Below are 27,017 nucleotides of genomic sequence, written 5' to 3'. Positions count from 1 at the left end.
AAGCCATGATCTGGGGACTTATTAAAGACTCTTATTAAAAAGTTAGGAAGGCCCTAAGTACCTTACAATAAGAAAAGGGGTGAGGGGGGGGGGGATAACACAGTGGAGGGGGTGATGCATGTGGCGAAGAGAGGACTGAGTTTAGCTCTTCCTTCTTTTCTGCTTTCACTCACACACACACACACACACTCCATGACCATCTCCCTCCCCGCTCATCTCTGCTGACTCCTCCTCACTCTCCAACCAGGTCAGCTAAATAAAGTCCACGGTTTTAGCCTAATTTCTGACAGCCTGAAGACTCCACACAAACACATGGCACTAACACGCAGCCGCACACACCCAACGCGCATGCACTCACAGACATCAAGTGCCGAGTGTCAAGTTATTATATATATATATATATATATATATATTGCTTGGCAGTGTACAGCACGGTCGTTGAGCATAACACAGACCGGTAAAGGCTCATTTGGTCCTGTGTAACTGCAGAATATCCCGCAGAGAGCAGAGAGAGTGCTGTACCACCTGCTTATTGATCAGTTAAAAGATAAGGCTTGCTAGAGCTAAACATCTGACGCCAAGGGGAGTGTTGGCGTAGACCTGCCTGTCTACTTTCCCTGGGACCCTGGGGATGTGGATCGAAGACCACAGTGTGTGTATGTGAGTGTATTTGTATGAGATATGACATTACATTAAACAAACAGTGAGAAAAAAGAAAAAGTATAGCATATATGCATATGTTTTCCTTCATTGTTTTGCCCCTCTTTCTCCCTCTTCACTAAATACTAGATATCAGCGCTTTGTCCTTCAAACCAGAGCAGGCAGGAAGCATAATGGAAACCATGGCAACGAGAAGGAAAACAGACAGCACTGCTTGCTCTGAGTGAGGCTGGATGGATGTATGGATAGATGGGGTTTTCTGAGAGGACAGCTGAAGGGGAGATGAACTGAGAAGGTACGTGGGTGAAAAAAAAATCTGTTTCTCACCACTAGTTTTCAACACGTTCCCCCCTTACATGCATGTTTGACAAAGACAGGGAGACACACACACACACACACACACACACACACACACACACCAGCACACTGTGGACCTTCATTTTCTTGGCAGATCTGCAAGACTTTGAGGCATAATGTGAGCCGGTACTTTGGTTTAATAAGGGCTCTGTGGGTTTTTCTTTACAATTTCCAAGTCTCAGCTATCAAAGTTAGTCATTAAACATGTACAGCCCACAGATTTCAGCTGGACTCAAGCCAACGAAAAGCATGCAGATATTCCCAGTCACTAAGGTTTTGGCATAAAGTCTATTTTGTGAACCTTAGCTAACAGCATGTAGTGGCTGGCATTAAGGTTTGCTCAGATGTTAGGCTGCTTTCCCACAGCAGTAAGCTGGAATTATAATGTCAAATTTAAAACAAACATCACAGAAACAAACGTACAAGGACTAAAGTGAAATTATTCTAATTTATTCCAGGCTTAATCCCTCATAATATCCCTGGTAAGTAGCTGTAAGCAGGCAGACGCACATACACTATAGGCATTAGAGTGTGTATGGGAGACTGACTGTGAGTAAGTCCCCTTTCTCTTGAGTAACCAGCACTAGGAATACTCAGACCATTCCTTTCTTGTTCGGACAGATGAAAGGGGACAAAACAAACATTTATGGAAAATAAAACAAACTATAACTTGTAGCATGTTTGCCTTGCCTACCAAACTAGAATATTTTTTACCTTGCCAAGTTTGTCCGCTCATGTATTAGCGTTACATTTGAGTCAGTGGCAAGCAGATGTTTCTTCGAATGATTAATACTCACAATGTTTGAGAAACCCAGAAGGTTGTTAAAACACTTGCTTTTCTGGTGGTACTTCAATCCATAAAAACTAACTATCTGAGACTAAATATGACGTTCACTGCACAATAAAAAGATTAACATCTACCATCTTTATTTAGAAACAGAACTGCAACTTAAGAAAATCTTTATTGTGTAGTGGAGAGAATACTTTTTTATCCACATGGTTAAAAGAGCAGCAGTGAGTGAGGGATAATCAACGAGTAGGTGTGTGTTTAACGGTTTTAAGACATGACGTGGAGGCGATGAACCACCCGACGCGAAGCGGTTTTCCACGAAGTGCCTTAAATCAGTTTAAGGCACACCTACAAGTTGATTATCCCGCTTATACCATGGTCATTTGCCAACAATGTAAAATTTCACTAAAATTTTTGGTGAAAGTTTTGCAAAAACGGAAAGGTTATGAAGCAAGAGCTTGCTGTTGTCATGACATCGTGCCACACTGTACTCGCTGCCAGCATGAACCAAGGCATAAAATCCACGTCCTTAAGCATAACCACAAAGTAGGCTATGTCTCTTCTTTTGTTTTTAGTAGAGAAAGTCTCAGTATATTAACTGCCCATTTTATTTATTACCTTTTTTGTATTAATCTCATCCCTCTCTTCCTCTATCATTTTAAGCTCTTCAGATGTCAGTTCCTTGTGCCATTTTTCCACTTGGTTTCTTCTTTTCTTCTCCATTTCTTTTTCCTCTGCTGCGTCCCATTCTTCAAAACTTCATAACGAGTAAGCTTTGACAGCTGTGCTCTTTAATGTTGCTATGGTTACAGGTTGGGTAGCGGATGAATTTAGAACGGTAATTAAACTTGAGCCAAACTACGTGTGTAATACACGCTTGGAACGCACACCTGCCAGCCAATCAGAAAAGAGTATTCACCCAGATCATGGTATATATTTTGTTTAACAACCTGGGGTTTGCATATTTCAGAGTATGCTAATGAATGTAATGCTAATACATGAGAAGCACAAACTGCTAACTTGTTAAGTGTTTTAACCATATAAACTATAACTTGTAGCATGTTTCAGCCTTAAAGACTAGAACTTGTAGCATGTTGTAACATAATAAGCTATAATTTAGCATGTCAATGGACAACATTTTGTAGCATGTTTTAGCTTAATAAACCAGAACTTGCAGCATGTTTTAGCCAAATAAAGTTTAACATGTAGCATGTTTTAACCTTATAAACCAGAATTTGTAGCATGTTTTAGCCTTATAAAGTTTAACATGTAAGTTAGCATGTTTTAACCTTATAAACCAGAACTTGTAGCATGTTTTAGCCTTATAAAGTTTAACATGTAAGTTAGCATGTTTTAACCTTATAAACTAGAACTTGTAGCATGTTTTAACCTTATAAACCAGAACTTGTAGCATGTTTTAGCCTTATAAAGTTTAACATGTAAGTTAGCATGTTTTAACCTTATAAACCAGAACTTGTAGCATGTTTTAGCCTTATAAAGTTTAACATGTAAGTTAGCATGTTTTAACCTTATAAACTAGAACTTGTAGCATGTTTTAGCCTTATAAAGTTTAACATGTAAGTTAGCATGTTTTAACCTTATAAACTAGAACTTGTAGCATGTTTTAGCCTTATAAAGTTTAACATGTAAGTTAGCATGTTTTAACCTTATAAACTAGAACTTGTAGCATGTTTTAGCCTTATAAAGTTTAACATGTAAGTTAGCATGTTTTAACCTTATAAACTAGAACTTGTAGCATGTTTTAGCCTCATAAAGTTTAACATGTAAGTTAGCATGTTTTAACCTTATAAACCAGAACTTGTAGCATGTTTTAACCTAATAATATATAATTATAATTTATAGCTATAATTTAGCAATGAACAACATTTTGTAACATATTTTAGCTTAATAAACCAGAACTCGTATCATGTTTAAACTAATACTTACAGTTTGTTGTAGCCTAATAAATTTTAACCTGTAGCATGTTTTAACCTAATAAGCTAACTTATAACTTGTAGCATTGTGTAGCCGAATAACCTTAAACTAGCTACATCTTACAGCATGTTTTAGCCTGATAAACTATGACTTGTGGCATGTTTTCACCTAACTCAGTCCAAGCTCATCATTCTTTAAACCCTTGTGAATCTGAAACATATTCTTTGAAAGTACTAAAGAATAAATCATAAATCTCACCTTTAACCGTCCATGTCCATTTTTTCGAGCGTCTTTTCCACCTCAAGCTGGTTGCGAAGTCCCTCCTGCTGTATTCAAGAGACAAATTTATTGCAGCTGGGGAAGCACCTTCCAGCAATTTACTGAACCGTATGGTTCACCATTTTACAAACTACAGACACAACTATTGTTCCAACCTTAGTTGAAGGACCCAACACATCCATGGTTCACTCACTGATTATTAGTCCTCTTTTCTACATGAGCGTGTACAGACCTTTCCGCTTGATTGAGCTCCCTCACTCTCTGCCTGCACCTCTACCACTCTTCTTTTTCCACATTACAGTCACTGAAAGTTATGGACAGAAAGTATTTATATAGCTCTACATAATTTGCATATTATTATACATGAATGGACCTTAATACCTTCATCATTCTCACTGGTACATTGAGTTACTGCAGGTGACCTCAGGTAAATTCATAATTCCATTATGGGGCTGCTCAACTTCAATCCGAGATTATGTCTAATGAGGATAATTTACTGTAAAACACCTGTGTGGGTGTGCAAGGCAGGGCTTCTAAGGCTAATTACAGCTCTCAGCTGCCAGCAAGCATGCACTGTGGTCCATTTCTATGATGAAGTTGCCTTCATCCATGAAGAAGATGATTTTCCTTCAGTCTGTGGCTCTCTAGTCCCATTATGTGCAGACTAACACTACCTCAAATATTTCATTTTGGCATTTTGTCATATTTTTGCAGATGCTACATGTGGACAATTTGCACCACCCATTATGCAAGAAAGTGACAAGCTACACAACTTGAAAATGCATAAAGATGGTGCAGGCTCTTTAAGAAATTGTGTTTTTATATGTTGGTCCCAGGCACTGCCAACTAGCATTTGTATTATCAGAAGACACACTAAATGACATAGATACATAAAATGTATCATGTAAATTTGACCATCCTCTGGGATGAAAATGTGGTGTCCTGCTTTCTCAAGAAATAAAGATACAAATAGTGCCTGTTAAAGCCCCTATTTTACAGCCATGCACTGTATACATGAATAAAATTAAACCTTTTACATTTTAAAGTTAACTACAAGGTGTAGATAACATCATTGTTGAAGGTGTTCTTCTGAAGTGGGAGCCATCAAAACACACCCACTGTGCTTGACAGTTGTATAGTACAATAGGCCTAAATGCCCAACCAGGTCCGTCACAGTTTGATGAATTTTACTGACATTGACTGACAGCATTTTGGTCTGAGTTCTTCTCTCTCATGCTGTCCTGATGGATTCACGGGGATCACAGAGGAGGTGAGAGGAAGAATATAATGCACTGCTGCTCTGACAGATACAAAGACTGAAAAAGGCACGTGTTGGTTTCTGTGTAGTCTACAACAGTAGAACACAATTTTCTTACAATTTCAGTGTCATCTTTAATCTAATTCCAGTGTCATCAACAATCTTTAATCTCACTTTTTCACTACCTGTCCTTGAATAAACCGTTACATGTTGTTCATTTTTCTCACAAGCCCATAAAAAGAACTTGTTCACTATCTTAATATGCTTACCCTGAGATGTGACTTGATGTATGCGCTCAAACACTGAAAGCTACCAGTGTCAAAGCATCTGGGGAAGACTGATGTAAACCATTTCATCTCATCTCATTTCCACATCCTCTAGTCCCCCTCTGCTTCTGCAATCTTCTTTCCCCTCGTTCCCTTCATTAGATTGCACCCCTCTCCTTGTTGAAAGACCGACAAGAAAGCTGGTTATTCAAATTTAAATCAACACTGACAGAGAAGCAAATGTAAAAAAGAGAGAGAGGGGTAAAGAGAGCTACAAAGCTTGTACCTGACGTTGTTAGTATTAATGTGATTCCACTGCGAGGGATGGGATCGATGCAGTCAGATGAGGGACTGTGTTAACATCCTAATCTCTAATAGCATCAGAGCAGCCAGACTATAAAAACCTCTACCAGTTCAACCATGAGCGTGTGCGTACACACACACACACACACACACACAGGCACAGATCAAGATGATAAGACAGACGGAGAGGACACGAGGAGCCATTAGAGGAAGACCTGTATTGTGTGTTGAAAGAGAATACCCAGATAGCCTCGATGACCCCGTGCCAGACTCTTCCCTCACTGTGGTTCACATAACAGAGGCACAGTTCTCAGGAAAATCCCTGAACAAGTAAGATATGCCAAAAATATTATATTATAGGCCAGAAAGTGTCTTTATACAGGGTTGTGTTCATTTTTAACTGTCTGCATAAATCACAACTTGAAGCTTTTTTGAGTGAAACATGACTCTCTCAGGCTGGCGTTGTATGTCTAATGCAGACATTAGATTCAACATTATGTCTAATTTGAGCTGCACTACACAAGGTTTCTATGTCAGGAAGAAAGTAGTGCGTTATCAGCCTACTTAGGTCAGACAAGACTGCAACAAAGAAGAACAACCCCGCCCTTCCCGAGCGCTTCAGTTTTGCCCTATTTGCTAAAAATAAAATGTAGTTCCAGGTATGCTCAGCGGGGAGAAATCTTCCTCTCAGTGCACAGGAAGTAGCAAATTTACATTAACAAGTGAAACACAAAACTTTCTCTTAGACAGCAGAAAGAAATGGCTACATCAAGAGAAAGCCCTCAACGGTGTCTAAACCTCGTCTCCACCTCCATTTAGACATTTTAGCCTGAGGTGTGTGCAGTTTTACTAATGTCAACAGGTATTTATATACCTTAACTGCCATTTGAAGTACATGTACATAATACACATATAGTTTATATTTTTCATTTGGTACATATCACACTGTAAGATTTAACTACAGCAACATTGGTACTCATATTGCTAAGATTAATCCCTGACCTAAAAGAGGTTTTTCCATTGTACCCCAGCCTGTTTGAAAAGCCTTTTGTTGATCAAAGTTAGACAAAGGCAAAAAAGAAGAAGCGATCTTTATTTCTCCATGGGGCCCCATTGCTTTAAAACATTCCAAATCTAATTTTGACTCATTAGTAAACCTCTGGAGTACTTCTGTCTCATACTGCAGACACAACCTCTGAGACTTGCATGTGTGCGTGTGTGAGACAGCATCTTTAATTACCCAGGTAACACAGCCAGATGCTCCATCACTCTGGCAATGGCACTGATTAAAAGCAGTAAAATATTCATTTCAATCAGACACCCACATGCCACATGTATAATTAATGCACAGCGGAAGGACACAGCAACTTTTACCACAACCGCACACACATTTTCATCACCATATTCCCTCTACATGCCGTAGCCCAGCTGCTGCATGTGTATTTATGTGTGTGTGTCGGTGCGGATCCAAGAAATGGAATTGTGGATGAGCCACTTCGAGCAACACTCCACAGGGAGGTCAGAGGGTAGCCAGGATGCATTCTGGGACATCATTCAGCCACCTACACAGCAGATGTGTTGGGTTGCTCTTTCACTGCCCTGACTCTCTCTGGGAGTGTTTTTGTTGGGGAAACAGCATCTTGAGTTTGCCGTATACCGTGCTTTCTGCCTTCTCTGTTGTGGGTGTGCTACCTTTTCTGCTATTTCTCCTACTTTTCAGCAGTGCTGTACTTGTCAATACCTTGAAATACCTGCAAGCAGTTTGTCAGAGGTCTCAGAAGCGGTCTGATGTCTCTAGTGGGCGGGAGAATATATAAACACAAAACAATCTGTGACTTGAGGTGAAGTTACAGACATAGACATCTGATTTCTGACTCACTTCATGGAACAGATTTCTTCTACGCCCAGGGCTACACACGACACAGAAAGGGACTTTCTCATCCAGCATTAGTGCAGAAATATGTTAAAAATCAAATGTTTGATTTAAATGTAAATCACACCAAAAGGATGCTCTTGTTTCTTTTCTTCTCTCCTGTCAATCCCCCTGGTTCCACTTTGTCTATTTTCTATTTCTGTCCTTTCAATCCATCCGACTGCTGTGTCTTTGTTTTGCTTGATTAAGCCCTCTGTCGCAGTATTGTTTAGACTCCAGCAGTAGGCTACAATTACTCAGCGCAGTGTGTGTGTGTGTGTGTGTGTGTGTTGTATCACACTCATTACAATTACCTCTGGGTGTGAGTGTGTCATCTGTTGCCTGCTCATGTTCCAATTTCTCTCTGAGTGGTGAGGGAGCCACATCCAGATGCTTCAATGTGCACACGACAATGTGACAAGGAAATGGGAAGTCTCCGTGAGAATAAATGGGAGCTGGGTATCCAAAAATCCTGAAAAAGGTCAAATCTGTGAGAGCAGGGAGAGCAACACCTTTACACATTTTTATTGAAACTTGCCTTCGGCAGCAGAAAGTAAGAAGGCCCATGTGCTAAAAGGGTTGCTCTTATGCTCTTTTTAGTACACAGAGATAAAACAGACTGTAGGATTGATCTTGTAGTCAACAAGCAAGAACTTGTAACAGTTGGCAGAAATTACAAAAGCTCTGCAGTGAGGCCGACTGATGGGAATTCTAGGAGCTTTCATTTGATTATGACCGTCTTAGTATAATCTTGTCTATGCGATCCAAACTTTTCATCTGTCTGATCAGCTGTGAGAGGCCAGTGAGGACTTCCCCCAGGAGCTTTGCATCAATGAGTAACTGCTGTAGCTGCCAAACACTCATACAAATACATATATGAACACTATAGAACAAACTGTTTGGTGCATAAGTCTACATTTCTGCACATCTTTCACCCACTGCTAAATTGGTTGGTTGGAGCTTTTTGATGTTCTTATGCAATGTCACACAGGCTCATAATTTCCTCTTAATCTCTCACACGCAGAGTACATATTAAATTGTGTTCCCCTAATCTTCATTTTTGTTGATCATATATGTACATGTTTGATCCATTTGAATTTTAGTGGATGTTACGATAAAAAAGCCAAAATAACACTTTTTTTCTTTCAAAGCTTTTATTTTTTTGGCAACCAATTTGGTCGTTGATATGCAAAAAACAACATTCACCTTGGCTCTTTATTGCACAATTTTATGCAAATCCTATCTCTGCCCACTTCTTCTAATATACCTGTAGACTGATAAAGACCTATCCTGTTTGCAGTAAAATAAAGCTTCTACTGACTGTTGACTGATATTTTACAGGCTGTTGCAGGCTCAGCTCTTAAGATGCATGACACAAATAAAATAATTTATCCCAAAAGAAAACACAGTAGTACCCTTTTGATTTCACAGTATAACAAGTGTGCTATTTGTTTCAGCACACACATACTCAAAAGATTACCCACACACAAAAGATTACCGAGATATGAACCATAACTGCCCTCCCCTTGTCATCGAGCGACTGTGCTCGCAGGCTGTTGCTGTAAATGAGAATGTTTTCTCAGTCAACTTGCCTTGTTAAATAAGATTTTATAAAATCCCATGAAAGATTTCTCAAAGCTTGACGGTGGATATTGGCATTCCTGTGCAGAAGATGGCGTTTTAAAACCTGCAAACAACCGAGCATAAATTTACACCATTAAGTCCCTCAGGCTAGAGAATGCATAAATGCTGTGTGTGTGGCATGAGAATGCAGCAGTCATAATGAGAATGTAGATGTCCTCTGCCTGCCATGGACAAAGCCTCCAACATGCATGCACAAAGTGCTTACTCTCGTCTGTTGCCGTGTGTCGATGAATAATGCACATATTAATCTCGAAATGTATGGAAGCTTTGCTAATCAGTTCAGCATTTCCCCATCCGAGGTTATCTAATTAATATGGCATCTTTGTAGTCACTAGGCATGGACAACATTCCCTGAAGTTCAGTCAGTAGTAGCTGCAGTAGAAAGAAAGGTTAGGAAGGGCCACTGAGTTTTTTCTTCTTCTCCTATTTATTTTTGTTGACTTTTTCCCAATATTTTCTCAGTTCAGAATGACCTTATCTGCTTCTTTCCTCACCACCATCCCCAGCTCCACCCTCAACGGTAAGCAACCAGTATGAGTCTTTAGTGTAACAACAGAGACAAACTCTTACCACATGTGCACTCAGGAACTCTGACATTTAATAGACGACAAGCATGAAAAGTCTTTTAGCAGCAGTAAATAGTCTGCAGTTCTGCAAATACAGCAGCTGAGCAGTATAGCAATCACTCACTCATGTGAAAAATCAGAAGTTTGTGAGGACTTAACATCCCTGTCAGCTGGTGCTCTGCACCCTGTGCTGTTTCTCAGCAGGAACAGGGGGTGCAACAGCTTTGTCTGAGGTTATGACTGGGACTGGACCTTTGATCTCTTGATCCGTGTTTGGGGAAAGAGGAAGCATAGTCTGGGCAAGCAGAGCTGCAGGCAGTCTGGTAGGGCTGCGGGGAAGGGGCTTGAGTGACTCCCCTGGCCCTGCTCTCCCATGGTCATTAGCCTTCTCCAGCAACACACGGACACTCTTGGAGAAGACGGTACGAGGGTCAGTAGCAGGTAGAGCAGGGCAGAGACAGCTTTCCCTCAACTCCAGGGCCTGGACAGAGACAGAAAGAAGAACAAACACACAGACACTTTCACATAAAGAAAACTTAACTTGCTCAATTCAAAATGAAATAAAAAAAAATGTCTTTACACAAATGAAATACAAAACATAATTAAACTTCAGACAAAAAGCTCATTGACAACAAACACAATATAAGATGGCTGTTGTATGTCCTGTAATAAATGTCTATTGGTTTGGTGGAGAGCCATTTGTTGTTTTTGTATGCAGCAGGGTTTCCACCAGTGTATTGTAAACCCGGCGGGCCTAAGCACTGGGGAATTCTATTTTTAAATGTATTTTTAAGATGTTTTTTGAACTAAAATGTGTTTCACAAGTAGCATAAGGAATAGCTCAGAGTGTAGGTTGTGTGCGTAGCAAGTGTCGTTATAGTTGTGAACATAGCAGTGCAGTGTGTGTATAGTTAAGGCTATTTGTCAGTGAATACATGCGACAACTCCTCAAGACCCAAGACCCAACTACCCCTCCCCCCCAAAAAACCCTGATTCAGTATCATTATTATCAGCTTCTTGTTCTTTTTACTTTGTGATAAGGACTTCTACTGTATATTTAATCAAAACACAGCTGTGAACTGAAATGAGACAAAAAGAGAGTGAGACAGATAGACAGAGAATGTGGAAGAAAGAAAAAGAAACAAAAACAGAAGAAACCAGAGACAAACAAAGACAACAAAGATACCAAGATAAACAAATACATTGAGCTAAAGGGAAACTAAATAGGACAGACACCACAAAGATAATCAAAGATATTAGAGCATGTGACTCCTCTATGTTGAATCAGTCTCATAGAGGTTGGATATAACTGCAATCACCAGCCAGCATGTACAGACTGTCTTACACACCCACATACAACCAACTCATTAATCTCTCACTTAGAATCACCTACAAGACTCTGAGCACATACATGCACTCGGCTTCCCACTCAACAGGCTCTCCCTCTCATGCTACCAGTGGACTTAATGTGCTTTGCTTAAGGATGATGAGCACACTAGTGGAGGCGGAGTGCCCTCAGAAGAGTTGGGTTAAGTAGCTTGATGCTGTCACCTTTTTGCAAGGTTAAAACCATCACATTATGCTTCACTTTCACCCGACCGAGCTCAGCTGTTAACTGGTTTGTGTGTGCTGCTACGCTGGATTGAGCAGTTTGGTGTGAGGAGGGTATTACAGATACCAGAGCCAAAGAGTTCTCACACACAATGCAGGCCGATGAATCCCCAAACAATAGTCTTCATCACTTCGCTGCCTGTGGCTACAGCCTGGCCTCGCCAGCGACTGCTGCTAGAGGTCAATCTACCACACAGGGTTTCAGTATGATGCACGGGCACATACCTATAACACACACACACACACACACACACACACACACACACTCATAGAACATGTACACACTCAATAACACAGGCACCTGATGGACAATTAGTGGTTTACCCATCTGTTCGTCTTTGGTGCTTGGAGCATCTGATGGTGTACCAACAATCCAACTCACGCTCAAGGTTAAAGTCGCTGCTGCCTGATACATTGTTAATCTCTCTCTCTCTTTCTTTTTCTCTCTCTCTCACTCATACATGAGATGTAATGACTTGGGATGTTAACGCTACCATAGAAGTTGCTGCTTTAACCACTTGCTGATTTCCCTTCTAGCCTTAAGATACGATTGATTGTCTCACCACAGTACAGGAACATGTGTGAGCCTGTGGGATCGAGCTGCTACCGCAGGGCTGTTTTCTTTCAGGTCCTCAGCTCAAAGCCTCCAAGACATTAAGTTATAAGCAGATAAGCAGATATCCAGGCCCCAGAGTGGCAAAATGTTTTTCCTGTCTTCCTTAAACCCTGAATCTTTCCTCTCCTCCCCAAGTCTCTCCTTCCTCTCTGCCCTCCTCTCCATGTCTGCAGGTGGATGTACATCTCTCCAGACGATTCATTAGCTCCATTAAGACTCCTTCCAACAGCTCCCAAGCTGCACTGATTCTCCTAAACAACAGACAGGTGTCGGGCTCTCTCTTCATACAGGGATCAAATATACTTTCACTTTAGACAAAGAGATTAATCAAAGCTACAGAAATTTGTCTACTTATATAATTTAAGTAAAAAAAAGTAGCATGAAAAGATCTTTTGTTCCTGTGCGTGTGTACCTGTGGTATGAGGCGGTCCAGCTGAGTAACTCTGTTTCTGTGCGATGGATGTGTAGACAGCCACTCGGGGAAGGTGGGCTCTCCACTCAGCTGGTCTCTGATTTCCATTTGCTGCCAGAATACAGGGCCCGCTCGCACATCTGCACATGCCTTGGAAGGACACACACACCCCATAGACTTAGAAACACACACACATACAGTGTGGCATCTCTCTGTCTTGAGCTGAAAATCTTCACTAATAACATAAGGTTAGTTTAGTTTGACAATGGTGCCCCCTAGTGTCCTGTTGAGAGATTACAGGGCTTAATAACAACAGCTACGTTACAGTTTAAGTCTGAAATGTTAAAATGCTGATTAGCCTATAAGGAGCAAGACATGTTTAAACAAGGCCTTAATCATTAAACATAACCACTCCAAAGGCCCCAGTGATCTTTAGTATTGTCATATTATATTAAAGGGGTACTCCAAAGATTTTGTATTGGATTTGCACAAAGGTGGGGCACTAAAAGAGACAGATTGAAAAAACAATGGTCAAAATCAAAGCAGCAGAGGCCGAGATATGCAAACTTTTAGTCGCTTGTATGGGTCAATGCTGGATCCTACATTTCCCATAATGCTACTTAATAGCATCTTTCATTAAGCCTCTTTCACACATAGTTCCCGGTAAATTACTGGGATAACCTCTCAGGCACCGATAGTGATTTTCACTATTCACACATGCAGCTACATTCAAGAACATCTCCGTCTTGTGCCTTTACATACATGCCATGGCAATGTCGGAATAGATGGGGCAAGGGACAGTCCAGCAGATGGCGGTAATGCAACACTTATGGATGCCAACCGCCATAACACTCAACAGAAGAGGGTGAAGCTCACGAAACGCAGATCAAATTTTCAAACTAGGCAGTCCTGATTAAATATGAATCAAGATCATGTTACTGCATTGCCTATTTCTCACCTCAAATGTTTCCTGGGACATATTTTAGTGTGCTGTTAAGCCGTAATATAAGAAATTTTGTGACGCGGCCGCCATGATGAGTCTTGCAATTGGTTCGCTAGCTCCATGTGAAAACGTCTTTCGTCAGATGGACGTAACCTTTTAGGTGCTTGTCCCCGCAATGTTACTGCTGCAATGTTACTACAGCCGTACAGGCCTTGTCCCTGAAATGTTACTAGGTCTTGAGGTGAGAAATTGGCGGTACAGATTTCCCTGAATAGCGATTCCTGCTCCCATTCACACATGACCCTATGCAGGAAATGTTCCCGAACATTTCAGGGATAGACAGTATGTGTGAAAGGGGCTTTAGACACCTGCCAAACCCCACACGTCCAGTTTGTAATGTAGTTTTTTTGTTAAAAGTCTCAAGCCCAAGCCAAGATAACCCTGATGAGATCACCAGGGAGTAAACTGAACTTCATGTGTAAAATCGTGGAGTGCCCTTTTAAGTAATAACAAATTAGGGACGATGATACCTTAGCAGCCAACTGCAATCCGACTTGATCTGCTTCAGCCTCCAGTTTCCTGCTGTAAGGACGGTTGAACATAAACTGAGGGAGAAACAAATGACGTATGTATGAGAACTATAAGATTAGCAAAATTTAGTGAAAGTCAGAGTTTATTCCAGTGCTTTAACATTCAGACAGATCTACAATAACAATGGCATTACAACATATAGTACCATGTTGCCATGTCAGTGAACATTGTATATCAGGTGTGTCAACGTTTCCTTACTTGAGAGGCAATCAGGAAACTGTGTTATACAGGATATATGGTTAACATTCTGTAAAAAAAACAACAAAAAAAACATGATTCACAGTAATATGTGTCACCTGTGTGAGCTTGTCCTGTACCCACTGTCCCAGCAGTGCCAGGCTGTCTCGAGGACACACGGCCCAGATGGCTGTCAGCAAAACAACGGACAGGAGGTCCACGACATGAGACAGACTGGCCTGTTCTGCCTGGGGGAGGAGAACAGAGCAATGTGGAATGACAAGGAAGGGGTGACAGAGGAGAAAATGAAGGAAGGAGTAAAGTGAGGGATTTGGGTAAAAAAAAGAAGGGAATGGGATAGAGAGAGAAAAATAGAGGTAAAAAGTTTTTGGGGGATGAGAGAGGCAGCTGGAACATATCGATCGTTCCCATCTATTTTAGCGAATCTTTAACGCTGTAACAGATTTAGAGGTTTTAACAGCCAATCCAATAGAGCACATCTACTGGGTAATACCAAGCCCATCAATGCTCATTCCCTTCATCTTATTAAAATCTCCTTCAAGCATTTCCTCCGAGGACGTTTAAAGTCTCGAAATACCCACAACTTCATTAGACACTTTTTTAGAACAAGAAGATTGGGCTTTTATAGCCGGAGTAAAAACAGCCATCTGTGGAGAATTAATAAAGCACGACAGTGCCCTGGGTCGACAGGACTTTGGTCATCATAGCCCTGACAGGATCAGTAAGTGTTAGGGGTTGACTGTCAGTGAGTCTTCATCACCGGCTGATGCAACAACACTGCAACTGATGCCACTTCAGCCATTACTATACTTCTGAGACAGAGTGGGGGCTGATGATGAATAGTGTATAGTGTATAAGGCATAGCTATAGGAGGTCCGCATACATATTTTACAGCCTTGTGTGGGAGAGACCTGGAAGACTTCCAGCTGTACTTCTTCTCCGTGTGCCCAGGGCTTCTAAATGACTAAACTTTGTTCTTTGTCATATTTGCACTTTAATTGTTTTCAGTGACTCATCCTCATGCAAAGCAAGGTCTGCCGCTATCAACTAAGCCTGTCATATTTCAGAACACCATGCTGTTTTTTGTACACTGCACCAATTCAGACGGAGGAACTATATTCATGCTCCACAGAGCTGACAGATTTCTGTGTTTTCAGCATCAAACTCAGAGCTGTGGATTTGTGTGTTGTGCCATTTAATGTTTGATTCCTTCACACAACTACAACTTGTATTGAATGAATAAATGCACATGATGAGAGATTGCTTTCTGTATATGAATAAAGTGACAGGTATAATACATTGCCTATTATATGTCCTGCACTTCATATGAGCAGATGAACAAGATATTGTCTTGTCACATAAACTGATTGACTCCCACTGTCAGGTAAAGTACTACAGAAAACTCACATGAAAGGTGATATAATCAAGGGCGGAAAGAAGGGGCCACAGACACAAACACAGTCTTCAGAGGGTTGTGTACTTACAGAGTGTCCCAATAATGCATGAGCCATCTCGTGTCCCAGGACAATGGAGAGCTGGTGAACATCTGCCACAGCATCCAGCATCCCAGTAAACATGAACACTTTCCCGTTCTACCCAAAGCAAAATACAGTCAAAATCTGAGCCACAAGGTGTTTACAGATATTCTGTACAGATTGTACAAAAAAAAAAACTGTCAACCTGTTTGTGACCACCTGTCTCATCCCGCTACATGTGTTAATTATCCCAGACCTGCAAACCACACCTTCTCTGAGCAACTTATAGTAAATACTATTTACCTTATTTACCTAATATTCACTCATATTTTACTTTCTTAGCTATTTGTCATGTGAACAGGAAGCAAATGCAAGAAAACTAGAGTTTGAAAAACTAATCCGCCTTCTTCAATTGCTGTAACAAGGAAACTTGAGAGGAGAAACAGTTGTAAAGACACACTCTGTCATGTGAAAACCTCCTCACACATGAGTTTAAAGATACAATAATGTAATAATATTGAAAGACACTTGAGTATCTAATTCTTGTTCTGTATTTCTTTTACTGACTGGAAGGACAAAGGCGTTGGTGTTGGGGCTTTGCACCACGTGGACGCTCCAGGTGACCTCAGACATTTCAGGGATGTCGCTGTTTCTTTGCGCCAGGTGCTGCACCACCCGCTCCACCACCTGGTGACGAGGGTCAGTCTCCGGAACAAACAGCTCCGCAAACTCCTCCATGTACTGAAAGACACACAGATAAGATAAGATAAACATATAAGGAAGAATTTAAATTTGCTTAACTTCTCATATTATTACGTTTTGTCCCCCTCTGTTCTTTTAACTAAATATAATTTTACTTGACTCACTGACTCCATGAATCTTCGCTCACAATTAATAATGTTATGTTCTGGGAAGTATGAAGCTGACAGCTCATATTTCTTTACACGGAGATCAGTACAAAAAGCCTCTTACACAGGTCAATGTCATATATATAAAAAAATATGGGCTTTGTATGTAAAAAGCATGATTGCTGATCTGATGATCCATCATCATCCAATAAACTCCCTCCAAGCACATCATCACCATCATCATGTTTGCTCCCATCCCTCCTCCTCCTCTCACCGCGTCTGAAGTCAGAGCTGCCAGCTCCATGTAGTTCTGTCGGCTGAACACCAGGAGGCGGGTCCGTCCTGTCACAGGGGATTCATCCAGGTGGGTCAGGAGAAGAAGGGCTACAATCACCATGGCAACTCCTGTCATTGCTGCCAGTTGCCAGCGGCGCTGCCAGGCCCACTCGCGCATGAGCTGCCGGCGGTTGGCTGGTAGTGCCACCCACCACTTCCTTATACTCCTGTGCACAGAGGGAGGCCACAAGCTCTGAAATATCTTTTATGTAGCTTAAAGAGCCTCAGGCAAGAAATTTTACATCATATACTGCACCAAAGTGGTAAAAGATGAAAAGAGGAGGATAATTTGCCAGAAAGTTTGGCATTTAGTAGAAAAGGCAAGTAGAAAAATCAGTAGCAAAAGTTCCATTTAGAAGTTTAAGAATCCAAACAGACTCACTGAGATGAATAATTTGCTTTTCAAACTAACTATGGCCAAGAAAATAGCATCAAAACATGCATAAATCAGGCTCATGACAATGTACTATGGGGGCCGATACTTTTTGAAGTAGTGACTGAACAAAACAACTCTGTGTATTGCAGGGAGTTGCAAATTCAATTTTAAGCCAAAGTGAAGCCTCACTGATAGTGTGTTCTGGAGCTTGTGTGCCAAAACCACACTATCATAGACAGTCTAGTCCGGTGATTAATTTTTTAGCAGTTAATCAAAACCAATTAATTAAAAGAAACAAGGCAACAATTCCTACAGTAATTAATTTGTTTATAGTCAAATGACACAATTAATACAACTGTTGATTAAGCAATTAGGAATGTGTTCATTATGAGATGTATGATTAAAGAACACTTTCCCTTAAACCAATGAATACATTTATCAATTTATATGTATATTTAATGGAAAATTATCAAGATTTTGCCTGTTTTTCTGCGTCCATGTTATCAACTTATTAAAGGGCACATTTTATCCAGAATAATTATGTGTAATTGCGTTTTTACATGTACTGTATGTATGGGACATGTTACTTATCAGTTTCATTGTGTCATATTAAAGTTTTAATTTATGTTCTGATTAACCAACACTGACAAGCCACCTAACTGTAAGACTACAGCTCCACTATGTCTCCTACCTGCCCAGTATTATAGCCAGGAGCTTCTGCACAGGTTTGAGCACCATCCATATGAGAGGAGCAGCAGGCAGAGCCCTAACAGCAGCTGAGGTGTGGAAATGGTGTCCGCACTGGAGCAGGACAGGGCCAGACTGCGGGGGAGAAGTGATTTTGGGACTAATCTGGTAACACACTCTCCCAGCATTGCCATGTAATGACAGAGGTAGTCCAGCCGGAGTGGCTCTGAGGTGAACAGTGTGACAGCTGGACCGAGAGGACAGAGACCAGTTCGCCTTCTTCACAGAATGTCCAGCTTGTTTGCGCACCTGGAAGTTTCGAGTCAGGAGTGCAGAAAGGGAACAGAAGCGACCTCCCCTTAAAGCATGATCACAAAGTAAAGCCATAGTTTGTGCCGCGGACTCTTAACTTTCCTGGTTCAGGCGGATAAAACAGCTGCCAGGTCTTTAGTAACTGCAGACGACGCCAACACAGTCGTCTATTGTCTGAGAGGGCTGAAATAAGTCATCCTAAAGCAGAATGTACTGTCAGAGCACGTTAATGGTACTTTTTTCCTGAGTTAATTTGATAGCGAACAGTCATACCTGTTCTCAGCTGTCAATGTCAGCGCTAGCTCCGTGTAACCTTGGTTACCACTATCCAACAGCCGCTAACGGACATGTTTGCAACTGTACAAAAAGTTTCATTTATAAATGCTTATCGAGTTAAAAGCCTTTAAATCCCTTTCCGAAACGCCGATACGTTCAACACGGACTGAAAGGAACTTAAGTTGTTTGGGATATTTGCGCTGCTGCTTCCAGAATGAGTCTCCCCCAGAAACAACTCCGCGACAACAGTTCCGACCGGCCAGCAATGAAGGTTGGTGCTGGATCGGATCAGCCGGAGGGACTATTTGCTAAACCCTCGCGAGATCTTGACGTTAACCTTAACCTATATGCTTAACCTAACCCTAACCTTAACCCTAGTCCCGCGAGAGAGGTTTAGCCAACCTAAAATTTAACATGTATTGTATTTTTATAGTCTATGGTATTGACGCTTTCTCGTCCCTTTAGCGTCCTGCCGTAGGTTAAATCATGAAATTAAATATTTATGCTTACAAATATCAAACGAATTGATATGAATTCCCGTATGCAAATTTAAGATAATCGCTGCGGTTTCCTTTTAATGATAAGAAACTGCAGCTACTTTTTTGCCTTATGAGGAAGTCAAAGTTATAGCCTGAATTCTGGACATTGTGTTGTAAATGACTACACCAAAAAATATATCTATCGAGCTATTAGGCTACACCAAAAAAAAGATCAACAAGAGCACAAAATATGAAAATATATTTTTATTTCCGTGTTAAAATTACACCAACAGAACTGAGAAAATGAAAAGCTTTTACCTACATTACACACACACACACACACACACACACACAAACTCTCTCTCACTTTCTCTCTCTCTCTCTCTCTCTCACACACACACACACACACACTTCTACAGGGTTTTTGGTTAAATGAATTCAATGAGAACTCTGCTTACAGTCTGATACTAGACTCATAAAATGTTAAAAAACTAAATGAGAAAGTTGGTAATACTGATATAAAACTTAAAAGTACTTACACTGAAGTTTATAGTGAGTCAACTAATATAGTATATTAAGAGTACAGTCCGATATTTGGTCCATCACAGTAAATAGTCATGTCCAGTTGACAACACAGAGCCCAGATGTAACACTGTGCTGCTGTTTGTCTCTGAGGTTGTGGGCTGCACACCGCTGTCTGAAGCTGAGTCTCCTCCTCCCTCCAGGGGCCTCTCCTGGCTGATCAGATGGTCAAAAGCGAGGTCATCTGAGTCCACAGGTCTAGGTGAGATATTTAAAGCCTCACCTTCTTCCTGGTCAGATGGTTGTTGCTTGGCTATAAAGTCTGAGTGGAAAAGAGCCTGAATCTGGGTGAGAAAGGGGTCTCCCTCCTCCTCTGGCAGGTGCTCCAGGTACCTGGCCAGAGATGACAGCATCTAGAGGAAGGAAGTTAAGTAATATGTAACTTTAGAGTCTTGTAGTCACTGTGAGATAGCCGGATAACCAGCACAGACTTCAGGAAGTCACTTCTCCTAGCCGAGAAATACTACATAATCCCCCGTAAAACCACAATTTAGAATAGCTTCATATTTACTGTGCAGACATGAAAGTGGTATCAATAGTCCCATCTAACTCATGGCAAGAGTGCAAATAAGTAAGTTTACCCAAAATGTCAAACTAGTCCTGTGATTAGACTGATTGGCTAGACTGACCTTTTCCAGACAGGTAAGATGGGAATCCTTCCGGAAAAATCTGTCCATCTGCACACTCCTACCCAGAGTAGAAAAGAATATTTTAGAAATATACTTCCACCTCCTGATTTACAAACAAGACAAATTGTTCAATGTCACAAAAAGACTATCAACATTTGACCACATTCAGATTGTGTGTCACTCACCCGGGTGTTTGAGAGTATTTATGGATGATCCACAGGGCTCTCCTTAATGTTTGTTCCCAGTCTGGAATGTCTTGTGATGACAGGAAGTCGAATCTGTAGGGCAGCTCTGGGAAGGAAGGAAGGAAGAGAGAAACTCAGTCAGAGAAGAAAATATGCTACTGTGTGCAGAAATCACTGACCTACATTGTCAGCTTCATTTCAAAGCTTTTTGATCTGAACTGTTTTGAAGTTTTGAGTCTTGCTTTATTGTGTGTTTGTGTGTGTGTCCGTTATACATACTCTGTGGACCCGAGGGCTCCTGGCTCTCTTTCACCAACAAGCAGGTAGTTTGAGAGTGGGGGGAGGGATTTGCTGGGTCATATGGGCTCACTATCATCCCAATAAAGGGGGCTCCGCCACGCGAGAAATAACTCTGGAACTGGTCCTGCGTGTTTATATCCCGCACTGAGGGGTTGGGGTGGAAGGAGGGATGCGAGTGGTACCAGCCCACCACACTGAAGCCCAGGGATGACAACACATCACAGGCCTGCGTCTGAGACACTGGGTCCATCTCACACTGCAGACCTGTACTCACACTGTTACAAGGTTCTGCCGCACAGATCTGCACCAGAGCACAAACACAGAAATGCTTTTCCATAAAGTCAGTAATCAAAATATGTTGTAAATAAAACCTCTAGCCTTGTTGACCCCATTGTTGCTCCCAACTCCTCCTACCTTTAATACTTTCTCCTCCTTGTTGAAAGTTCCGCCCAGCAGACCGATGACTTCCCCCCGTGACACATGGGCATGCTGAAGATCACAGCGTATTTGATCATTTGAGCAACATCAAAGAAAAGAAATATTGCAAAAGAAAGATAATTGGTTGTATTGTAGAGAGTGTCATGCTTTGTAGGCCAGCAAAAAAAAAAAAAAAAAAAAAATCAAAAGCCCAGTTAATTAGCTCATGGTGCACAAGTCCAATCAACTAACAAGTAAAACAAGAAGAAATAGAGCAAGATAATACAAAATACAAAATTATAGTTAACACTATATATGACACAATAAGCAACACAGGAAAGGTTTTATCCCATACCAACCAAGAGAGAGAAAAGGGAAATAAAATAAAAATAAGAATAAATTAAAAAAACAAGTATGTAATAAAGCAAATATCTTTAATTCATAGAGAGCTAGCCGACTAACTCTGGACTTGCTCTAAAGAGACAAAACATATAGTTTGTGTGGTTGTGTGCGTACCATGTCCATGATTAGAAGAGTCTCTGCACACACAATAACCTGGAATGGTTCCTGGGGAAAACAAAAAAAGAGCTTTTTAACTTGATATAAATGATGCCTAAAGATGAGGACAATTAAAATGTAGTTGCTGGTTAATAGAGTAAGTAGTGTACAGTAGCAGTTGGATCAATGAGTGCATGTTACATATAGAGATGTAATAAAACTCATATTTTTAACTGTTATGAGGGTTATGGATAACCTCACATTAAATGGGTGTTAATGACTCCCATCCTGCGTGATAGACTGTATTACTGGTGACAGAATGATGAGACAGATGTCACTGACCTGTACGTCCTCTCCAAAATACCTGCAGGGGATCAGCTGGAAGGGATCGACCGATCTAGAAGGAGTGACACCTTAAGTATTTACACATTAATAAAAACAAGGATGACGGTAATTCGGCATGTGTCGCATCACACTCACCCTCTGTATCTGGGGATCTTGCAGGGTTTAGGCTGCTTCTTCATCTCCTCTCTCCGCAGGGCGAGCTCCTCTGCACTGAGATGCTGATGCAAACACCAACAATACAAGATCAGAATACATACTAGTGTGAATCCCCCAGTGAATGTGCGCATCTGAGAGTGTACAAACCTCATATGTCTGTCCCTCCAAGTCTTTAGCGTCACGCCAGTTTCCCCAGATGTCCCTCACACGGCGCTTCCGGGTCCGCTACAACCAATCAGCAGTTAGCTCAAGGTCCGACAAGCTCATGGTTCGGATATTTGACTTTAGATGTCAGAATTGAAGAGTTTATGGGTACCTACCATGCTCTGCAGCCTCTGTGCCAGCTGATAGGCCTCTAGCACATCTTTGCCCTCTTTGTGCTTGGAGCGGTCCACCACCTTTGGCCGATTATACACTGCTTGTTCTACAAAACAAAAAAAAAACAGAGCCTTAAAGTAAAAACGGAAGCAAGATTCAAAAGATAAAAAGAATAGAAGTGAAGAAGACTCAGCAGGTTTACCACAGTTGAAATTGATGGCTCCGATAAGTTCCAGGTAGGTGTGTATTCTCCCAATACAGTTGACGTCACCACAGTTCTTGAGGCCAGGACGAACCGATGTCTTGTTCAGGTACCTGGGCTTGCTCTTCAGCCTGTTGAACAACAACAACGATGATGATGATGACAGTTAATTCTGGCATGTTTTCTCATCTGCAGAGTCGCGTTGCAATGTTTTACCATTGATCCAGGATGTAGTTTCTGATCTTCAGATATCTCTCAGGAGTCTTGGATGGTCGTCCCTCAAAGAACTCCGGGATGGCTTGTTTCTCATCCTCAGTGATTGTCTCCATGTCCATTTCTATTTCCTGTTCAGGGACTTTAAGCTCCTCTTCTTCCTCCTCCTCTTCATCCTGGTCTTCTTCTGGTCTGTCACTTAGACTCTCCTCAGCCTTATCAGAAGGATCTGTGAGGCAAAAAAAATATGAATTTTCCTAACAATCACAAGAGATCATCAAGAGGTGGATTTACATCAAAACAACAGGTGTGAGTCTCACCTGTGCCGTCACTACAGGCCTCTTCCAGCTGTTGTGTTGTCTGTGCGGAGCTCTCAGACTGGGAGCTCTGGCTCTCCTGCTCATCAGTCATATGAGTGTTTATTGGAACAAGTGATACAGTCTCCTTGCCTTTCTTATCTAACTCAGTCACACCAGGCTCCTCTGAGCCAAGAAGTGAAGATGAAGGCTGAGGACTTTGTGGAGACAGACAGCTGTGGCCAGGTTGTTCCTCTGTCTCAGTTGGACCTGCCTCTTTCTGCTCTTGTGTGGGACTGTCTGTCTGGATCTCATGGCCTGTTGGCTGCTCTGCCTTACAGAGCTCAGTTTCGAGCGCAGCCTGCGGTTTGTCGTCTGCCTCTCCATCATCACTCAGGTCATCGGTGATGTCTACCTCCTCATCCTCATCATCAGAAAGCTTCTCTATACGCACAGTGTTTGCTAGAGTGGGTGCATGACTGGAGGTGGGCTGAGGAGGTTGCATGTGCAGCATGGGGCCTGTAGAGGGAGCTGCAACTCCAGGTTCAGATTTAGCCTGAAAAAAAAAAAAAGAAGTTAAAAAAATTATTTCCCAAACCTTCCAGAGAAATGCATTTGGTTTGTAAAAGAGTCTGAATAATAACAATAATAAGAATAAGAAGTTTAACTGTGCTGACAAAAAATTGTGAGGAGAGACTATAATTAAACTTTCATTAACACCTGTGTGCTACTTAGGTTATCAGGGTGACACTTCACTTGCAGTCCCCCTATTTAACATTTAGAAGCAGTATATATACTGAGTTACTCCATGGTTTATATCACACTATAATGTAGTTGTGAGCTGATATAAGAGTTTTTCATGTATTTATCATAACTATAACTCCTCCTGTGGACACTCATGAGTGAAGACTGCTGTATAAACAGATTATTAATGATTATGTAGTAAAACACAGTTGTAATAATGTGTCTTCATAGGAGAGGGTATAATTGTTGACAAATACTGTACATTAATAAACAATTAAATATATCTGCTTACATTATAGTGTGTTATAAGCCATTTATTACATTTTATATACAGCTTATAAATGCTAAATAGGTAGACTTAATTTAAAGTATTACTGGTATCGGCATAACACAGAGAAAATTAAGGAAAGTCTCACCTTGTGTTTAAAATATTGTCTGGCATAGCTCTTGACTTGAAGAACAGTACGGCTGCCCACCAACTTGGAAATCTTTGTCCATCTTCTACCAAACTGAGCCTGAAGAAAAACAAAACCACCAAGTTATTTAGACAACACTTTGCTTCAAACGCGGGACTGGACTGTAAACAGAACACGGTATTTCCCAAGACACGAGGGGAAGCTTACCAGTCCCTCCTCGAACAAGTCTTTCTCTTGTTTGGACCAACGAGAGGAAGAGGTCGAGGCCGAGGTCTTGGCTGGAGACCTGAACATGCAACAGAGAAGAGTGTGATGTGAATGAAAGCCAACACAACGAGGAATCAATTTAGTGTGCTCATGTGAATGATGAAAGAGTAACTGACTCACTTCTTCACTTTGGGCTTGTTGGCATCACTGTGCCAAATATGTTTGGGAATCTCCTCACCTGTCAGATAGTATCTGGAAATTTAGTTTAGGACCAACACGACCACACAGCACAGTACAGGTTCATTTACAACAACAAGAAACTGAGAAAATACAGTAAAACCATCAAATCTTAAAATCCAAGAAGCTGTAACCAACTAAATTACTAAAATTTAATTTAATTCAGTAAAATAATTATTCAGAGCTGCAATGATTAGCTGATTAATTGATTAATAGATCAACAGAAAATTAAAGGGCAACAATTTTATTTTTTTTATTAAAATCGAATAATCATTTTAGTCATTTTTTAAGTGAAAATGCTAAATATTCAGTGGTTGCAGCTTCTCAAATGTGAGAATTTGAAGCGTCTTTGTGACATACATGACAGTAAACTGAATATCTTTGGTTTTAGCATTTTCTCTATTTTCTGACATTTTATAGACAAAACTATTAATAGATTGATCAAGAAAATAATCGACACAAAATCCACAGTCCTCGTTTTGAGAAAAAATGATTTAAAAGTTTATCGTAAGAGAATATGTGGCGTCAGCTGTCTCAGTTAGTCAAATAAACAGAATATCTTCCACAGTTACTGGCTCTTTTAGTAAAAAATCCCTTTCTGTGTCTGGACGCACAGTGTTTTCCTGTCCAGCTTCAGCGGAAAGATCTGAACAAAAAGAGGAAATTTGACCCTAAAATGACAGTAATTGAAAGATATTGACTTGATTTGACTAATTTGGATGACATTCATGGGACAGGATTCATATTATCTTCAAGTCAACTTTTGAATATTATGAATTTTCGCACAGGAGCAGAGCTGTCGATCATCATTTACATTGAAAATGCATTGTGAAGGGATCTCTTAATAGCCAGTATGAACAGGAGGAATGATTACAGCAAAAACAACGTGTCAGTGCTCATTTGGCCACCTGACTATTGATTTAGAACAAACTTGAACAACTGTGAACCTGTCCTTTAACAGGGGTACATGACAGTACAGCTACTGAGTTTGTGCCAAGACGTGTGATGCATTTGAGGTCTGGTGAAAGGATACTGTTCCTCCAGCAGCATCCTCTCTATCACCTCTCTGTTCTCTGCGCTGATTGAACTGTCCAGCTCCCATGGCTGCACAACACACAGACAGACAAGAGAGAGTCAACACAGGTACTGACAGTCATACTGGAGCCAGCTGAAAGACTAAGCTTCATGAACTCATACCAGTATCCCAGCGCTACTCTTCCATGCAGACTGTGCGAACTGGTCGTGAACTAAACCTCCTCCGTCCAACTCGCTGAAACAGAAAGAAGAGCAGCTTCATGAAGGAAACGAGGACACACACACATCCACTGTCTCATACACAAGACAGCCAGTACACAACAACCGGGACAACCAGGTGTCCGTTAACTAGCGCGGACTACAGCACACACCACCAGCTGACGGTATGAATGACAATTCTACTAAATAAGTAAGTATCTTTACCTAACACTGTCATCAAACTCGTCTCCCTCGATATCCACATCCACCTCGTCCTCCATATTGTTGGATAAACGTAAACACCGGAGAGGAGAGACATGACTGGAGGAAAACAGTGTATAGCTTTATTTACAGCGACATCCTGTGGTGGGATGTACGAATTTCTCTAGTGAAGGGGAGGGGTGCCCCCCTGGTGCCCCCGAGGACAAAAAAAATACCGCTAAAGTGCCCTCTAAGGTTCCCTCACAAAGTAGAAAACAACATTGCTGTCTTAGTTATTGGTAAATCAGGATGAAGTGCCCTCATGGGTGCCCTTTCAGTGAAAGAAAATGTGATAGTGTCCTGTAAAGTACCCCCACAAGATGTAAAGCAGTGCCCTATGAGTTGCTGTTGTAATGGGGTGAGCTGGATGTTTTGTTTGGGCGCCTTTCTACTGGAAAAAAGTGGAAAAACTGCCATTTAGGGTTCCCCTAAGTCTAAGAGACTGAAGCACAGAATTGGGTGCCATTTCAATGGAAAAAAGGGATTGAGTGCTCTCTAGGGTGCCCCCAGGTGTGAGGAATCATGATAGCATGATGGGTGCCCTTTCAGTGAACAAAGATGGTGAAGTACCCTATAGGGTGCACTGTATGTGAGAAAAACACTGTGAAGTGCCCTTCCAGTTAAGAAGACACTGTGCTCTATAAGATG

The 27,017-nt window shown here is 41.2% G+C and overlaps 3 protein-coding genes across 20 annotated transcripts in view; all 3 read right to left on the bottom strand.

Moving 5' to 3' along the window:
* Window positions 1-4,325, bottom strand: part of dab1a (DAB adaptor protein 1a) — a 239,874-nt gene extending 235,549 nt beyond the window's left edge. For 13 of the 17 annotated variants that reach the window (XM_044360762.1, XM_044360763.1, XM_044360751.1 and 10 more), the window contains exons 1-2: window positions 4,177-4,264; window positions 4,001-4,068 (exon numbers count right to left, since the gene is read on the bottom strand). The gene's annotated coding sequence lies outside the window, so the exon portion shown is untranslated. Of the gene's footprint in view, window positions 1-4,000; window positions 4,069-4,176 lie in introns of all 17 variants that reach the window. The other 4 variants (XM_044360754.1, XM_044360759.1, XM_044360753.1 and 1 more) reach the window with 3 other exon arrangements.
* Window positions 4,326-9,191: 4,866 nt separating this feature from the next.
* oma1 (OMA1 zinc metallopeptidase) lies at window positions 9,192-18,932 on the bottom strand. 2 transcript variants are annotated; one of them, XR_006405116.1, is made up of 9 exons: window positions 18,068-18,932; window positions 16,939-17,167; window positions 16,384-16,557; window positions 15,826-15,933; window positions 14,440-14,568; window positions 14,083-14,157; window positions 12,610-12,759; window positions 12,145-12,448; window positions 10,365-10,451 (listed from the first exon to the last, which is right to left on the bottom strand). XR_006405116.1 is itself a non-coding variant. In XM_044362606.1 (8 exons), the coding sequence occupies exons 1-8, from the start codon at window positions 18,448-18,450 to the stop codon at window positions 10,137-10,139; spliced, it is 1,563 nt and encodes a 520-aa protein (XP_044218541.1). In that variant the 5' UTR covers window positions 18,451-18,929; the 3' UTR covers window positions 9,192-10,136. The 2 variants fall into 2 exon arrangements, 1 of the variants encoding a protein (XP_044218541.1); XM_044362606.1 differs by lacking the exon at window positions 12,145-12,448 and having other exon boundaries at window positions 9,192-10,451; window positions 18,068-18,929.
* A 555-nt stretch (window positions 18,933-19,487) lies between these two features.
* Window positions 19,488-26,451, bottom strand: mysm1 (Myb-like, SWIRM and MPN domains 1). Its single transcript, XM_044362605.1, has 19 exons — window positions 26,334-26,451; window positions 26,073-26,145; window positions 25,909-25,979; window positions 24,819-24,890; window positions 24,639-24,717; window positions 24,432-24,530; window positions 23,296-23,827; window positions 22,979-23,204; window positions 22,763-22,893; window positions 22,563-22,666; window positions 22,390-22,467; window positions 22,222-22,304; window positions 22,084-22,138; window positions 21,760-21,810; window positions 21,241-21,315; window positions 20,806-21,127; window positions 20,527-20,632; window positions 20,342-20,399; window positions 19,488-20,065 (listed from the first exon to the last, which is right to left on the bottom strand). The coding sequence occupies exons 1-19, from the start codon at window positions 26,387-26,389 to the stop codon at window positions 19,733-19,735; spliced, it is 2,604 nt and encodes an 867-aa protein (XP_044218540.1). The 5' UTR covers window positions 26,390-26,451; the 3' UTR covers window positions 19,488-19,732.
* Window positions 26,452-27,017: the final 566 nt, after the last annotated feature.

The sequence above is a fragment of the Thunnus albacares genome, chromosome 9 (assembly GCF_914725855.1).
Source record: "Thunnus albacares chromosome 9, fThuAlb1.1, whole genome shotgun sequence".
Taxonomy (NCBI): Eukaryota; Metazoa; Chordata; class Actinopteri; order Scombriformes; family Scombridae; genus Thunnus; species Thunnus albacares.
Note: the sequence above shows the minus strand (reverse complement) of the source record. Positions and strands in the feature narration are given on the sequence as shown.

What these genes read in the sequence shown, in the direction of transcription:
- oma1 (XM_044362606.1), bottom strand. Translation starts at nt 18,450, where the DNA reads ATGGCTTTACTTTGTGATCATGCTTTAAGGGGAGGTCGCTTCTGTTCC. An exon ending in CCAACGCCTTTGTCCTTCCA is followed by an intron (nt 15,934 to 16,383) that starts GTCAGTAAAAGA and finishes TGCTTTGGGTAG; the next exon opens with AACGGGAAAGTGTTCATGTT. An exon ending in TGGACCGCCTCATACCACAG is followed by an intron (nt 10,452 to 12,609) that starts GTACACACGCAC and finishes GTCTCTGTCCAG; the next exon opens with GCCCTGGAGTTGAGGGAAAG.
- mysm1 (XM_044362605.1), bottom strand. Translation starts at nt 26,389, where the DNA reads ATGGAGGACGAGGTGGATGTGGATATCGAGGGAGACGAGTTTGATGAC. An exon ending in ACTTGTTCGAGGAGGGACTG is followed by an intron (nt 24,531 to 24,638) that starts GTAAGCTTCCCC and finishes GTTTTTCTTCAG; the next exon opens with GCTCAGTTTGGTAGAAGATG. An exon ending in AAATACTCTCAAACACCCGG is followed by an intron (nt 20,400 to 20,526) that starts GTGAGTGACACA and finishes TACTCTGGGTAG; the next exon opens with GAGTGTGCAGATGGACAGAT.